This window comes from Periplaneta americana, chromosome 11, assembly GCF_040183065.1.
Source record: "Periplaneta americana isolate PAMFEO1 chromosome 11, P.americana_PAMFEO1_priV1, whole genome shotgun sequence".
NCBI lineage: Eukaryota > Metazoa > Arthropoda > Insecta > Blattodea > Blattidae > Periplaneta > Periplaneta americana.
Genome location: NC_091127.1, coordinates 59,528,066 through 59,541,916, shown reverse-complemented (window position 1 = coordinate 59,541,916; position 13,851 = coordinate 59,528,066). Strand labels below are relative to the sequence as shown.

General features: G+C 35.7%; 2 protein-coding genes across 6 annotated transcripts in view; one reads left to right on the top strand and one right to left on the bottom strand.

The window, feature by feature from the left end:
- Positions 1 to 710: 710 nt before the first annotated feature.
- LOC138709043 (zinc finger protein 271-like) lies at positions 711 to 11,514 on the bottom strand. Of its 2 annotated transcripts, none has more exons than XM_069839527.1 (4): positions 11,295 to 11,514; positions 8,756 to 8,895; positions 5,839 to 5,985; positions 711 to 3,424 (listed from the first exon to the last, which is right to left on the bottom strand). In XM_069839527.1, the coding sequence occupies exons 2-4, from the start codon at positions 8,885 to 8,887 to the stop codon at positions 2,459 to 2,461; spliced, it is 1,245 nt and encodes a 414-aa protein (XP_069695628.1). In that variant the 5' UTR covers positions 8,888 to 8,895; positions 11,295 to 11,514; the 3' UTR covers positions 711 to 2,458. The 2 variants fall into 2 exon arrangements, with proteins under 2 accessions (XP_069695628.1, XP_069695627.1); XM_069839526.1 differs by having other exon boundaries at positions 11,306 to 11,513.
- Positions 11,515 to 11,568: 54 nt separating this feature from the next.
- The window catches only part of LOC138709044 (RING finger protein 145-like), a 71,827-nt gene continuing 69,544 nt past the window's right edge, over positions 11,569 to 13,851 (top strand). For 2 of the 4 annotated variants that reach the window (XM_069839531.1, XM_069839529.1), the window contains exon 1: positions 11,571 to 11,709. The gene's annotated coding sequence lies outside the window, so the exon portion shown is untranslated. Of the gene's footprint in view, positions 11,710 to 13,851 lie in introns of all 4 variants that reach the window. The other 2 variants (XM_069839535.1, XM_069839534.1) reach the window with 2 other exon arrangements.

The window sequence follows — 13,851 nt, the reverse complement described above, 5'->3', positions numbered from 1 at the left end:
AACGCGTACACACTGCTTTGATAATGCCATTATGCCACCACTGATATTGCTTATGAAAATGATATAGAACCTGCCCACGCCTAGGAGCTACGTGAGGGAGGAACAGGGACTGTGAAGATGATGTCACTCAGAGCGATAAGCTCTGTGAAGGTCAGTGAGGCACAAATTCTCAAGTGAGGCACGATGCCCATGTGTGGCATAGATAGTCAACTGAAAATGGTGGCCCCGTTCAAACATTTTAGTGAAGCTAACATTAGTGAAATGAAATTTTAGTAAGTCAATATTTTATTCTATTAGAGTATTTTGCATAACAATCTCTTCTTATTTTGTATTTTACATAAAGTAAAATGTTACAGAGAAAACCTCTGATACAACCATTTATTGACTACATTCAGTACTGTACCTTGAAACATAATAATTATTCATCAAGATCTTTCAGATTTCCATTAGTCTGTGAATGAGGAATTTCATTTCTGAACTAGGACATTTCATACAGAAATTAGTACCTCCTATGATAAGAATGGTAGGCATGCGTAACTATAAGAATTGAATTTCGACATGGGCAAGAAACATTATTCATATTGCCTGTAGTCCGTTTGCTCAGGAAGAAATTCTTTCATGTTCTGTAATTAATGACACAGAACATCTGACTGTATTTCTCTTTAAAAAAAAAAGTAGTACCGTAGTCTATATTCTAAAAAAAAAAAAAAAAAAAAAAAACCATTGTCCAATTCTAGTTCGAAGCTGTAAACATTGGATGTCATTGCAAGCATAACCTTTTGTTTGCTGAGGACGGTTAACATTTTGACATTTTAATTAAATATTATGGCCTTACTTTTAATGTTCTCAGCTTGAACTTCTTTGTATATTAAGTGAAGACAAATTTATGTCACAGCATAGTTTATTAAAATAGGTAAACAAACAATATGTTGTATTCCAACAACTACATGTTTTTACAATTTTTATATATGACATTGTTTTTTTTACAAAATGTATTTATTTGTAGACATTAATATTGTCTTCTAAAATATTCCTTTCAGATACCAGATAATACACCACTTTTGATAAGTTCTGATAAGTCGTATTAGATGGGCAATTACATTGTTATACTGTACCATGTGATTATATTAGTATCACTATCACATAAAAGGAACTAGAGTTAACTGCACAGAAAAAGGGCCAAAACTTCAGGATGTGCAATAGCAAATGTTTGTGGACATGTGAGTTACATTTAATCACCTTCATTCAACAAATGCAATTGTTTGTGTACGAATGTTTTCTTTGTGTTTATGTTAAAAGTTGTGTTTTAGTATTTTATTTGATTTTTGGCGAGTTATGTAATGATATTGAGTACAATAATTTAGTGTTACCAGAAAGTCTTCTGTTAATTCTAGTAGTACTTATCCAATAAGCAAGCAACGACGAAAAATCCAAATAGCTGTTATTGATAGTAGTAATAGAAAACTCACAGCTTCAGAGAAGTAACTGTCTCCACACCAAATGCGAGTTTTTGCCCTTATTCATGCAGTCACTCTTAGATGTCTTCTTAGAATACTATATATTTATACTTAATATTTCGACTTAGTGTTTTTCTCTCCAGACCTGCCACATATCTTTCATAGTTTCACCTAGAAAATCTAGAGATAAGTTTGAGACATGCCAGCTTAAGTTTTATCCCATCTTTTTCTTATCATACTCTTTCTTTACACATTCCTGTAATAAATGCTCGAATTCGCTAATAGAGTTTTGAAGTCATAAATTCGTCCGAGATTTCATGAATCTACATAATTACTTAAAATATAAATTATAAAAGCAGGACGTAATTGTAGGTTAGTTTCCACTCCTTCCAGATGTTGCAACTTCGGAATTAGTTCGATGGTATAGTCAGCCTGGTTGGAGGAGTTAATATAGCGCTGGCCTTCTATGCCTGAGGTTGCTGGGCTAGGTCAATGGCATTTAAGTGTGCTTAAATGCGACAGGCTCATATCAGTAGATTTACTGTCGTGTAAAAGAACTTCTGCAGGACAAAATTTCAGCAGACCAGCCATGCTGTATAACCTCAGCAGTTGCGAGCGTCATTAAATAAAACATAACTTATAACATTTCGAAGGTATAAAATTCTATTTCACAGATGGCAGCATCTTAAGTTGAATTCAGTATAGTCTATGATTGGCAAACATGACCATGAGTATTGAACTTTTACATGAACAAGAAACAATCAGTAAATTGTGAATGGAACTGTCTCATTTCAGAGTCAGGACTATTTATGTACAGTGCAATAAAAAAAAAAAAACAGGTTTTATTTTCAGTCTCTCTGGAATAGGTTTTAAACACGCGAATTATGGATTTTAATGGCAGACATGGTAACCTAGAAATTGTTGAGAACTTATTCAATATATTGTAGCGATTTTTAGTATAATTTTTCTAGCATTGTTGCACAGAGTCCCAGTATAATAATTCAATTGGACGGCTGAAATGGTCGACCACTGGATATACAAAAGTGATTCCTATAATGATTATATTGCACAAAAGATTTCTTACATAAAGTACACGAGTATGAACAATCCTTGTTATGTATACGTTTGTGTTTCTTGAGAAGCGATGGCATTGTAAATGATTTCTTACAAATGTCACAAGGAAATGGTCGTTCGTCACTATGTAAACGTTTGTGTTTGTTGAGGGATGATTGTATTGTAAACGATTTCTTACAAATGTCACAGGAAAACGGACGTTCACCACTATGACTTCTAAGATGATTATTTAAATCTTCACGATGATAATAAGCTTTACTACAGATACTGCAGGAATGTGGACGTTCTTCCGCATGTGTGCGAAGATGTTTCTTCAGGGTAGCCATTTGTGTGAATGATTTCATGCATACTTTACAAGAGTAAGGTCGTTCACCATTATGCATTCGAATATGATATTGCAATTGATGATTTTGTATGAAGGATTTATCACACCTATCGCAAGAATATGGTCTCTCCCCACTATGTATACACTGATGCTTCTTGAGAGTACTCATTAAAGTAAAACTTTTTTGACAAATGTCACATATGTAAGGTCGTTCGCCAGTGTGTACACGTTGATGCATATTGAGAGTATTCAATTTTGTGAAAGATTTTTTACATATATCACACGTGTAAGGACGTTCACCACTATGCATTCTAAGATGACATTTGTAATCGTCTCGCTGAATGAAAGATTTACTACAAATTTCGCACGAATATGGACGTTCACCACTATGAATACGTTGATGTTTCTTCACAGTTCCCATCTGACTAAAAGATTTGTTGCAAATATCACATGTGTATGGCCTCTCTTTGCTATGTACCACAGAATGTTTCTTCAGATCACTAGGTTTAGAGAAATATTTGTGGCAGATTTCACACATTTTGTTTCGTATTCCACGACTTCTCGATTTCTGAAAAAGTAATTTAGTTTCTATGAATTCCATTTTAAGAGAGACAAAATACAAATTTCAAGAAAGCCATCTAAACTAAAAAACGCCTATCTAGTAAAGATCTAGGTTCAAGAAGAAGTATACAGATAAAATCAATCAATCAAGAAGTATACAGTCTATGAATAACACTTGCGAAACAAAACAGCTGTTTATCCACGTATCTGTCTATTATTACTCTAGTGTTGAATCACACAATCTATCAGTAGTGACCAACTCAGCTGCTCTTAAGATGCAATGTGTGCACTCACATCATCAACTTTGCGAGCAAGCTGATTGCAGGAATCTTATCATTGGAACAATAATTATGTGGGTGATAAAAGTCTAGGAACTCCGTATGTTATCACCTGCACCTATGCAGTCAAAGATTTTTTAACATGAAGCTCGAGTTTCGTCTTTGTTGTAGCAAAACGTAAACAAAGGAATATAATTGTGTATATACAATATACTGACCTATACTGATTAATGCGGGAACACACATGTAACAAACATTCAGTGAGTGGTGTAAGCATAAAGCTGCAGTTTGTTTATAGCAATCATTGACAGTGATGATCGCCAATGTAGGTCGTTGGACATGACACAGATCGCTGGAGGTTGCGGACGCACATCGCCGCATACATGTTCAATAATCGATATTTAGAGAAGGCCATGTAGAAATATTGAATCGAGTTATGACAGCAAAACAAATGAGAATTTCCAGCAATGTATGCTGAGAAAGAAACCACTTCCTGACTATCATCACCAGCGTTTATAATTGCCGGCGATGTGCGTCCAGCAATGATCGCTGTAAACAAACCGTAGCTTAAGTATAAAAGTTTCTGACGTCTTTTTGAGCGGAATGATCTGTTTTTGCAACGAAGAGTGCTCTTGCACAAAGAGCACGAGTTGGTCACCACTGCAGTCTATGAACAACACTTGCAGAACAGGTGTTCACCTGCCTGCACATTACTGCTTCCATGTGGTACAAACCATTAGACAAGAGAGTGAATTCCCCATAGGTAGAGAAAATATTCTCTATGCTAATCATGTAATATTTCTTGAACAACATTGAAAGTACTCTGCTATTAGTTCGAAATAATTATTTCACAGGCTTTTTAATAAATAGATACAATGGTCAATTAAAATTTTTATTGTTTCTTGTTCACATTAACACTTGTTTAAAACTTGAAACTATATTAGTTGAACCGTTAAAAGTGTTATAACTTAAACAGGTTATGTACCTCAGACGGGTCCCCATTCTGATGCCGGTGCAGCATCATCTTCATACAACAAAAACATGCAGCTTTCTGTACCATGATACACAGATTAATTAATATATCAATGAACAATGACAACTACACTGAAGAATTAAATACAATAAAATATATAGCACAAGACAATGGATATAACCCTAACATAATGGACACACTAATAAAAAGGGCAAAACAAAAACAGAACAAACCAACACAAATACCACACGAGAATAAATACATAACATTAACATGTCACAATACCAATACATACAAAATCGCAACTTCATTCAGAAAACTAAAATACAAGATAGCATATAAAACAAATAACACAACAGACAAATGTCTAAATAATCACGTCAAATATACAAATAAATATAATTCAACTGGGGTTTACAAACTAAAATGCAATAGTTGCCCAGATTTTTACACAGGACAGACAGGAAGATTCTTTCAAACAAGATACAATGAACACATCAAAGCTATAACTAAGCCCTACATCACATCAAATTACGCAGAACATATTATCAACAACAATCACGACTACAATAACAAAGAAACAGATATGGAAATAATACACATCACACATGTTAGAACAATACGAAATATACAACCCCACAATAACATACCCACAACATATACTTAATACACAGTTACAGTTCATTGACCCATACATTATTCGACATCATAATACATGACACAAAAACAACCCCCCCCCCCACCATAAGAGCTACACACTCCCACCCCTACAACTGACGAACGCAAATGCCGGAAATCAAGCTCAGTTGGAATAGCAGTAGTTCGTAGGACACTAAAGGTGACGCCGCAGCGGTGTCGAAACAGGGACCTGTCTGTCTAAGGTATATAACCTGTATAAATTATAACACTTTTAACGGTTCAAATAATATAGTTTCAAGTAAAATTTTTAGACAAAGTCTTACCAAATTATCAAAGTTTATGCATTGGAATATGAAATACATAAGAAAAATGAATTGGAGATTCACAATGTAAGAATAAAACACGTTAGAAATGAACAATACTTATTATGGATCATAAACAGAAATGGAAATCGGATTACTTATTTTTTTCCTAATGTTCTATGTGTACACTCAGACATCTACAAAATTTCATAAACACACAGTTACTCACCTTTGCTTCTTTTGCCACAATGGTCATTGTTAGAGATGAAGATGGATCTTTGTATATTGGATCAATATACTCATCATCGCTTGGTGAAGATATCTGATATATCTCATTATCTATATCTGGTTCAACTTTTATTACATCTATGGTATCCTGTAAGAGGTTATATCTGGTGAGTAATAAGTATGGAAATCTGAAGCTTTCCCATTTTTAATTTTACGAAACTGTTGCTGAGACACAATATCAGGTAAAATTTTTTGACATGCTATCTAGTCGAATCAAAGGAAATGTAAAACAATGTCTGAACACATTAATAGCTGAGTATATCAAAGTTTAAAATCCTTGTTGGGAACTTCTTTTTCTATAGAGACTACAGCAGCATGGATATTCACAATGACCAAGACCTAATACTTTCAGACTGATATTTATATGTGCCTTGCTATATGTATCAGTAATGTTATTCAGGGTCCAAATTTAATGTGGGTGAGATATGGCCGAATAATTTTGCATGACGACCTCTGTTGGGGACAGAGTCCTTTAACATGCCATTAATCTACACCAGTTTCTCAGCTTTACTTTCATCTTCAAAGAAGCCATGCTAAAGATTTATCACCCTTTAAAATCCATCCCACGAACCTGAGATCCAATGCCAAGCATGGTAACTGTAATATCATTTCACGTATGAACACATTTAAACATCATACTATATAACAACATTACTCCTACTTGCTCCATAAAAAAAATGACTTAAAGAGCTGCTCTTAAAGCATTTGATTCGGATATAGCTACTTTATAAATTGATTTGAAATTGTCTGCAGTTAATCATTACACTGGCTAAACATAATAAAATTCAACCTATTTTGGTTCCAAGACATAGAGGAGATTGGGGGGAATTGAAGAAGCTCAAATTAACAAAAAAAGTGTTGAGTAGACATATATGGGACCTGAACCTTTATTTGGAATCTCTCAGAGAATAACCCGAGAGGCTATTCTGGACTGTACCACTCAGAAACATCCAAAATTCAAACATTCTAAGCTCTTCATAAAAGCCCCTGCAAGAGCAAAACAAGGGAACAACGAAAACTGTATAGGAACCAACTTAGGGTGACAAGACACTGTCATTTAAATAAGTGTCTCCATTTGCTGGGGATCATATCTAATCTCCTATGCAGCAGATGGTCCATTAATGATGAATCATATTCACATATTCTCTGACTATGTTGCTTTCACCAGCCTTAGGTTTAAGATCCTGGAACTTTCTCCACCTTCAAACTTCAGGATTATCACAGCATTCCTGTTTTTAAGCTAATAGAGTGATCAAAGTGATAAAAATCAGCTGTCGATAGGGTAAGAACAGATATACTGATTTACAGTCACAGTTTGGGGATCATTTTAATGCCCATTCCCTTTCAAATTCAATTCATTATTACTCTGGCTGGTCAGAAAGTGTAAATAATTGATTCACTGTTATGGTTTTATTATTTCATAGTTTGTCCTAGTAGTCAGATAGTGAGGTTGTGATTTCAAACAAGATGTGAAATATTCTCACGAATAGGCTTAATTTTTTAGTTTTCTTTACATTATTGTCCATGTCTTATTGATTATATTTTTCAAACAGTGAGGTTCTCCTCCTTCACAAGGCAAACTATATAGGATATTTAAAAATAACTATTCTATAACAACTTTGTATCATAATTTTACGTCTTCGAAACTGAAAACAAGTATAGCAAACAGTAAAAAGTATCCCAAGATAATGAAGATTTAAAACTAAAATATAGATACGGTATTTAAAAAAATAGTGACTACCTATTTAGATTAAGTTGTATTTGATCGAATACTTTCCGATATCAATTGAATACCCTCACAAATAAGAGTAAAAGGTACATTGTTTCCCTAAGACTTAGACCCTTATTAGGAGGGGTAAATCCCGAAAAGACAAAGTATATGATTATGTCTCGTGACCAGAATATTGTACGAAATGGAAATATAAAAATTGGAGATTTATCCTTCGAAGAGGTGGAAAAATTCAAATATCTTGGAGCAACAGTAACAAATATAAATGACACTCGGGAGGAAATTAAACGCAGAATAAATATGGGAAATGCGTGTTATTATTTGGTTGAGAAGCTCTTATCATCCAGTCTGCTGTCCAAAAATCTGAAAGTTAGAATTTATAAAACAGTTATATTACCGGTTCTTCTGTATGGTTGTGAAACTTGGACTCTCACTCTGAGAGAGGAGCATAGGTTCAGGGTGTTTGAGAATAAGGTGCTTAGGAAAATATTTGGGGCTAAGCGGGATGAAGTTACAGGAGAATGGAGAAAGTTACACAACACAGAACTGCACGCATTGTATTCTTCACCTGACATAATTAGGAACATTAAATCCAGACGTTTGAGATGGGCAGGGCATGTAGCACGTATGGGCGAATCCAGAAATGCATATAGAGTGTTAGTTGGGAGACCGGAGGGAAAAAGATCTTTAGGGAGGCCGAGACGTAGATGGGAGGATAATATTAAAATGGATTTGAGGGAGGTTGGGTATGATGATAGAGACTGGATTAATCTTGCACAGGATAGGGACCGCTGGTGGGCTTATGTGAGGGCGGCAATGAACCTTCGGGTTCCTTAAAAGCCATTTGTAAGTAAGTAAGTAAGTATTCAATTGTTGCAACTTCGAGGAAATTACCTGTGTCACTAACAGCACAGATAGAGTTTGCAAATCAGGAGACGAAATTGAAGGCACATAAATGCTGTTAACAAACAGTACAAGCAAGAGAAATGTTTTTGGACCGCCTTGTTTAAATGGCTGCAAGGATATTACAAGAATTCAGTTAGGTAGCTTCAATATTAATTGCTGAAACTTTCCTTTTGTTTGAAGAAAAAGAGTGTAGCCTATAAATGAAATAATTTAAAATTCTTACATCATCTTCTTTGTGTAACAATAGAGAACTCGGTGTCATATGATCCTCTTCACATATTTTTTCCGTGTCTTTGTGATCACTTAAAGAATATCTGCTCTCATCAGAATCTTGTTCAATTTTCACTGTATCCATGTTGAGCTCTGAAAATAATATTAATAAGTGTAAAATTGCAGAAGTTAAATCAAATAAAAGGTTAGAAAGTATACTGTATACGTTTAATAATAATAATAATAATAATAATAATAATAATAATAATAATAATGATAATAATATGTAAATTAAACATTATTTTAAATATATCAGTGTTTATTTCCAATCTTGGGAAGGATTCGAACAATTGTAGCTTCAGTGTCACAACATAACCAGAGTTTCTCTTATATGCTATCAGTTTCATTCTATAAAATGATTTATGCTATCTCAATTTATAATATCTAATTATTGTAATGTTATTCTCTATCTGATTTTAAATAAAAATAAAAGCGAAATAAATGTCTGGTATAATTTTCCTCTATATAAATTAATAATTTCGAGAGAAAGCAAAATCAAATATAGCAGTTAAACATTTCATTCATAGTTTTCTGCCCAGGGCATGTCTTTCACTGCAAACTCAGCATTAATTCAATTATAAGGAATGAGAACAATTATTTAGGGACAGAAGAATACTGGAAGATGTCCAGAACTATCTAATCTGATGGCTCTCGAGTAGTGACAGAGTTCGGAGCTTGTATGTATGTATATACAGAGGGTGCCGAAAAATGTATACACACTTTGACAGAAGATATTTAATATATTTCAAAGTTGGACCGAAAAACAACAGTAATGTGTAGTATGATGTCCTGTAAACAGATGAGACTCACATACATTATGCTAGTGTTGCTGCATGACAGGTCAATCAACAACAAAATGAAGCCAAGATTATCATTTGAACAGCGAAAAGTAATTTTGATGTGGTATTGGAGAACTGAGAATGTTGTTGAAGTTCAACGGAAATGGAGACGTGAGTACAGAACAGAACCACCAACGCGATTAACAATTGTAAGCACTCGTGACAAATTTGAGACTCATGGTACCTCATGCGATGTTTACAAGGACAGATCTGGGAGACTTCGCACATCAACACGCCCCGTGTCCTCGGCTATGGTTTTGGAACAAAGCAATGTGCCCGTGAGACTGGGATTAGCAGAACCAGCCTACGTTGTATTGTTAAAACAGCAAAGTTGAAAGTTTTCATCCCAAGACTTTTGCATGCATTAAATGAAGATGATCGGAGAATGCAGTACTGTGAGTGGTTTCGGAACATGATGCAAGAGGATGAGGCCTTCGTAGGGAAAGTTGTTTGGTCCGATGAGGCACAATTTAAGTCGAACAGAACTGTTAACCACAATTGGACTGCCACAGACAATTGGCGAAAGATATCTAGAGAAGAATAAAGACAAAGTATATGATTATGTCTCGTGACGAGAATATTGTACGAAATGGAAATAAAAATTGGAAATTTATCTTTTGAAGAGGTGGAGAAATTCAAATATCTGGGAGCAACAGTAACAAATATAAATGATACTCGGGAAGAAATTAAACACAGAATAAATATGGGAAATGCCTGTTATTATTCAGTTGAGAAACTTTTATCATCCAGTCTGCTGTCAAAAAATCTGAAAGTTAGAATTTATAAAACAGTTATATTACCGGTTGTTCTTTATGGTTGTGAAACTTGGACTCTCACTTTGAGAGAGGAACATAGGTTAAGGGTGCTTGAGAATAAGGTGCTTAGGAAAATATTTGGGGCTAAGAGGGATGAAGTTACAGGAGAATGGAGAAAGTTACACAACACAGAACTGCACCTGACATAATTAGGAACATTAAATCCAGACGTTTGAGATGGGCAGGGCATGTAGCACATATGGGCGAATCCAGAAATGCATACAGAGTGTTAGTTGGGAGACCGGAGAGAAAAAGACCTTTGGGGAGGCCGAGACGTAGATAGGAGGATAATATTAAAATGGATTTGAGAGAGGTGGGATATGATGATAGAGACTGGATTAATCTTACTCAAAATAGGGACTGATGGCGGGCTTATGTGAGGGCGGCAATGAACCTCCGGGTTCCTTAAAAGCCAGTAAGTAGGTAATCCCCTGGTAGAGGGGCAGAGAAGGCCTGACGGCCTTATCTCTACCAGGTTAAATAAATAAATACTAATAAATACTAAGAAGATATCAGATGATAGACGACATTAAGATATATGGATCATATGGGGAAACAAAGAGGAAGGCAGAAAATAGGAAAGATTGGAGAACGCTGGGTTTGCAGTGAAAGACCTGCCCTTGGGCAGAACAATGAATGAATGAATATCCAACTTGATGGATGACTGAAAACGTTTTTCTTTTTTTCCTTGATCTAACTTTTTAACATTGGAGTGATAAATACTATATGATTGAGTAAATAGGTATATTACACATTTTTGTCGAAAATCAGTCATGTAAGAGAGACGGAAGTGTTAGGAATATTTATTGTTTAGTAATGTATAAGAATTTGGCATTACATCAACTTTACCTTAGAAGTGTCATACATTAATTCACTAACAATACTGTAACATAGCACAGTACTCTTGCAGCGTTGCAAACGAACATCATCTTGATTGATTCAAGACTTGCGTGATTTATTTTCACTCGTAAAGTATAATATATCACTACATAAAGAATGTTAAAATTATAACAATATTTTTGTATCAGTTTTTAAAATATGACAAACAAACTTTCCTTACATGTAATGAAATCATCAAGAAGGCCGAGGCACAATCCTGTACCCGAGAGTGGCCGAGACCTTGATATGCAATGTATTGTTCGTGTGTTATACATATTGTATATGGCTCTACAATGTTGTGAAGTAATTTACCCCGTTAAGCACTGTCCGGCAGTGTCTTATCTGCTGAAAATAATGGGACGAAGGAAATTAAGGTAACTAATGACAATTTCATTATACGGATTCCTCACTGATAATTATATCTGAGAATACTAAAAAGAGCAGATTTGTCTGCGTTTGTCGAATGCACATCATCATGCTTACGAAAAAGCACTTTTCAGTGCCAAATTATTTTGTGTGCACAAGGTTGGAATTTTGAAGTAAGAGGGAAAGAAAGGAATCCGTGTTCTGAAATTTATCCAAAATTGCTGCTGCTGCTTCTTCTCGTCACTGCTACTGCTGTTAACACTTGCACTCAGTAGTAATGCGTATTCGACACCTCGTAAAATAACAGAAGTAGCGAATTTTCAGATTATCCCAAAAAGTATGAAGCTTTAGTTGTGAGGGTGCTAGGAACAATAGACTGTGCCGGTACTACTTCGCATTGTCTGTAATGAGGCGATATTAGCGATCCTAGTGGTTAGCAACTGTCTATGGATGCATATTTACTACATATTGAGCTTCGTGACTGTATATACTGTACTAGACTGTGGTATAGCTAAGTGTCGGGACTTTGAGAACTGTGACATGTTAGAGTGGGTTAAATGAGAGAATAGCTAGTTGACAGGAGGCCGAGAACTGTGACGGTGTTATCACTTAATTAGGTAGACCTATCCCTTCATCCAACCCACTTTAATCCTGTCATATTTCTCGGCCTCATGTCTCTTAGTGCTCTAGTAAAGGTAATGTTTACTGTGCACTTATGGTGAAACTTGAATAGTGGTAAGCTCCATTGCGGTACACGAAAAATGGCATGAAATCACTGCTGTCATTTCAATAAACTCCTCTCTAACCTTGTCACAATCCTCATCATGCCACTATTACAGATAAAATTGTTGTTACTCATATTCAAGTTTGTCCACTAGGAATTCATTTCTACAACTCTGACTTAATAAAAACGACAATAAACAGTCTTTTTCATGTATCCAGTAGGATGCTGATAACATAAAAGCTTTCATACAACAGAACAATGGTGGGCTTCTTGGCAGTGGCAGTAAGAACTGCTGAACTTAGTAGACTCTTACAGACAGGCAGCGATCTTGCAGGCAGGGTTTCTGGGAATGCAGCATTCTACTCAACGATAGCGATAAGATGTGGCTTGTCGAGTTTGGTCACTGACCACGTCATTGTGAGAATAAATTGATGAATGAAAGGGGAAATGGGAAGAGGAACATTTAGGTAAAACTCGTTGGGGTTGAGAGGAAGAGTCTGTGTGAGCTCCAATCCTGCTGGCCACTTGTCCCACTCTAATTTTTACCGCTCCATTTGAAAGAACATTAGAGAAAGGGAAACGCCGAAATAATCTAATGGATCAATCAATCAATCGTTTATTAATGTCATGAGCAACAGTGTGTTGCAATATACATAAAATGTTCTAAATTACAAGAGATTTAAAGAGATACCACGTGAAGCGGGATATCAAAAGCGCAACAAAACAGGAGCAAGATGTTAAAAGCGTGGGTAGCGAGTGGAGTGAGATAGGTCCACAGTCCTTGGAAGGAAAATTGATCCAAGCCCTTGCACTGTGTAAGTGACACTCGAGTGTGTTCACCCTGAAGTTCCAAAACTATATGCGAAAACCAAGACACAGATTTCACCTAAAGGCTTGAATTTGGTAAATACTGAAATTTATTTGGGGAAGGGGGGGAGATATAGTTTCGTGGCCCATTTCTTTTAGAGCTCATCCCGACATTTATCTTACCATCTTAGGATGAGTTGTCTCAATGTAGGAGACAGCCAATTGGCTGTGAGATGATTTCGATAAATTATTGCCCAGTCCATCCTGAGGGCATGTTACTGGGAAGAGTGGGTATTCTTACCAAGGGGGAAAAGATTTGTATCTCCTCTAGCTTATTATTAAACATAGATTGGTTGGGGGGTTGGACATGTTTGCCATCCTCATTCTGAATATAAGTGCTTCAGTTGCTGATGACATCTGTTGCACTGGATCTGGATGCTGGCCTAGACAGGAAACCGAGTGCAGCTCTGTCAACCAATCCCAGAATTTGAAGATGTGTAGGGATGAAGGATAGGATTGTTGGTGTGTATTTAATAGCCTGGTTTGTAGCTCAACATGAGAGAGGATAACGGGATGATTCTGGCATAAGATGAGTTGGTGATGGGCCCTGATACTAATA

Bases quoted from the DNA above. Each gene is read 5' to 3' on its own strand.
- LOC138709043 (XM_069839527.1), bottom strand. From the start codon at position 8,887: ATGGATACAGTGAAAATTGAACAAGATTCTGATGAGAGCAGATATTCT. The intron at 5,986-8,755 runs GTAAGAATTTTA...AACCTCTTACAG, and splicing joins TGTTACACAAAGAAGATGAT to GATACCATAGATGTAATAAA. The intron at 3,425-5,838 runs GTGAGTAACTGT...TTACTTTTTCAG, and splicing joins TTGTGGCAAAAGAAGCAAAG to AAATCGAGAAGTCGTGGAAT.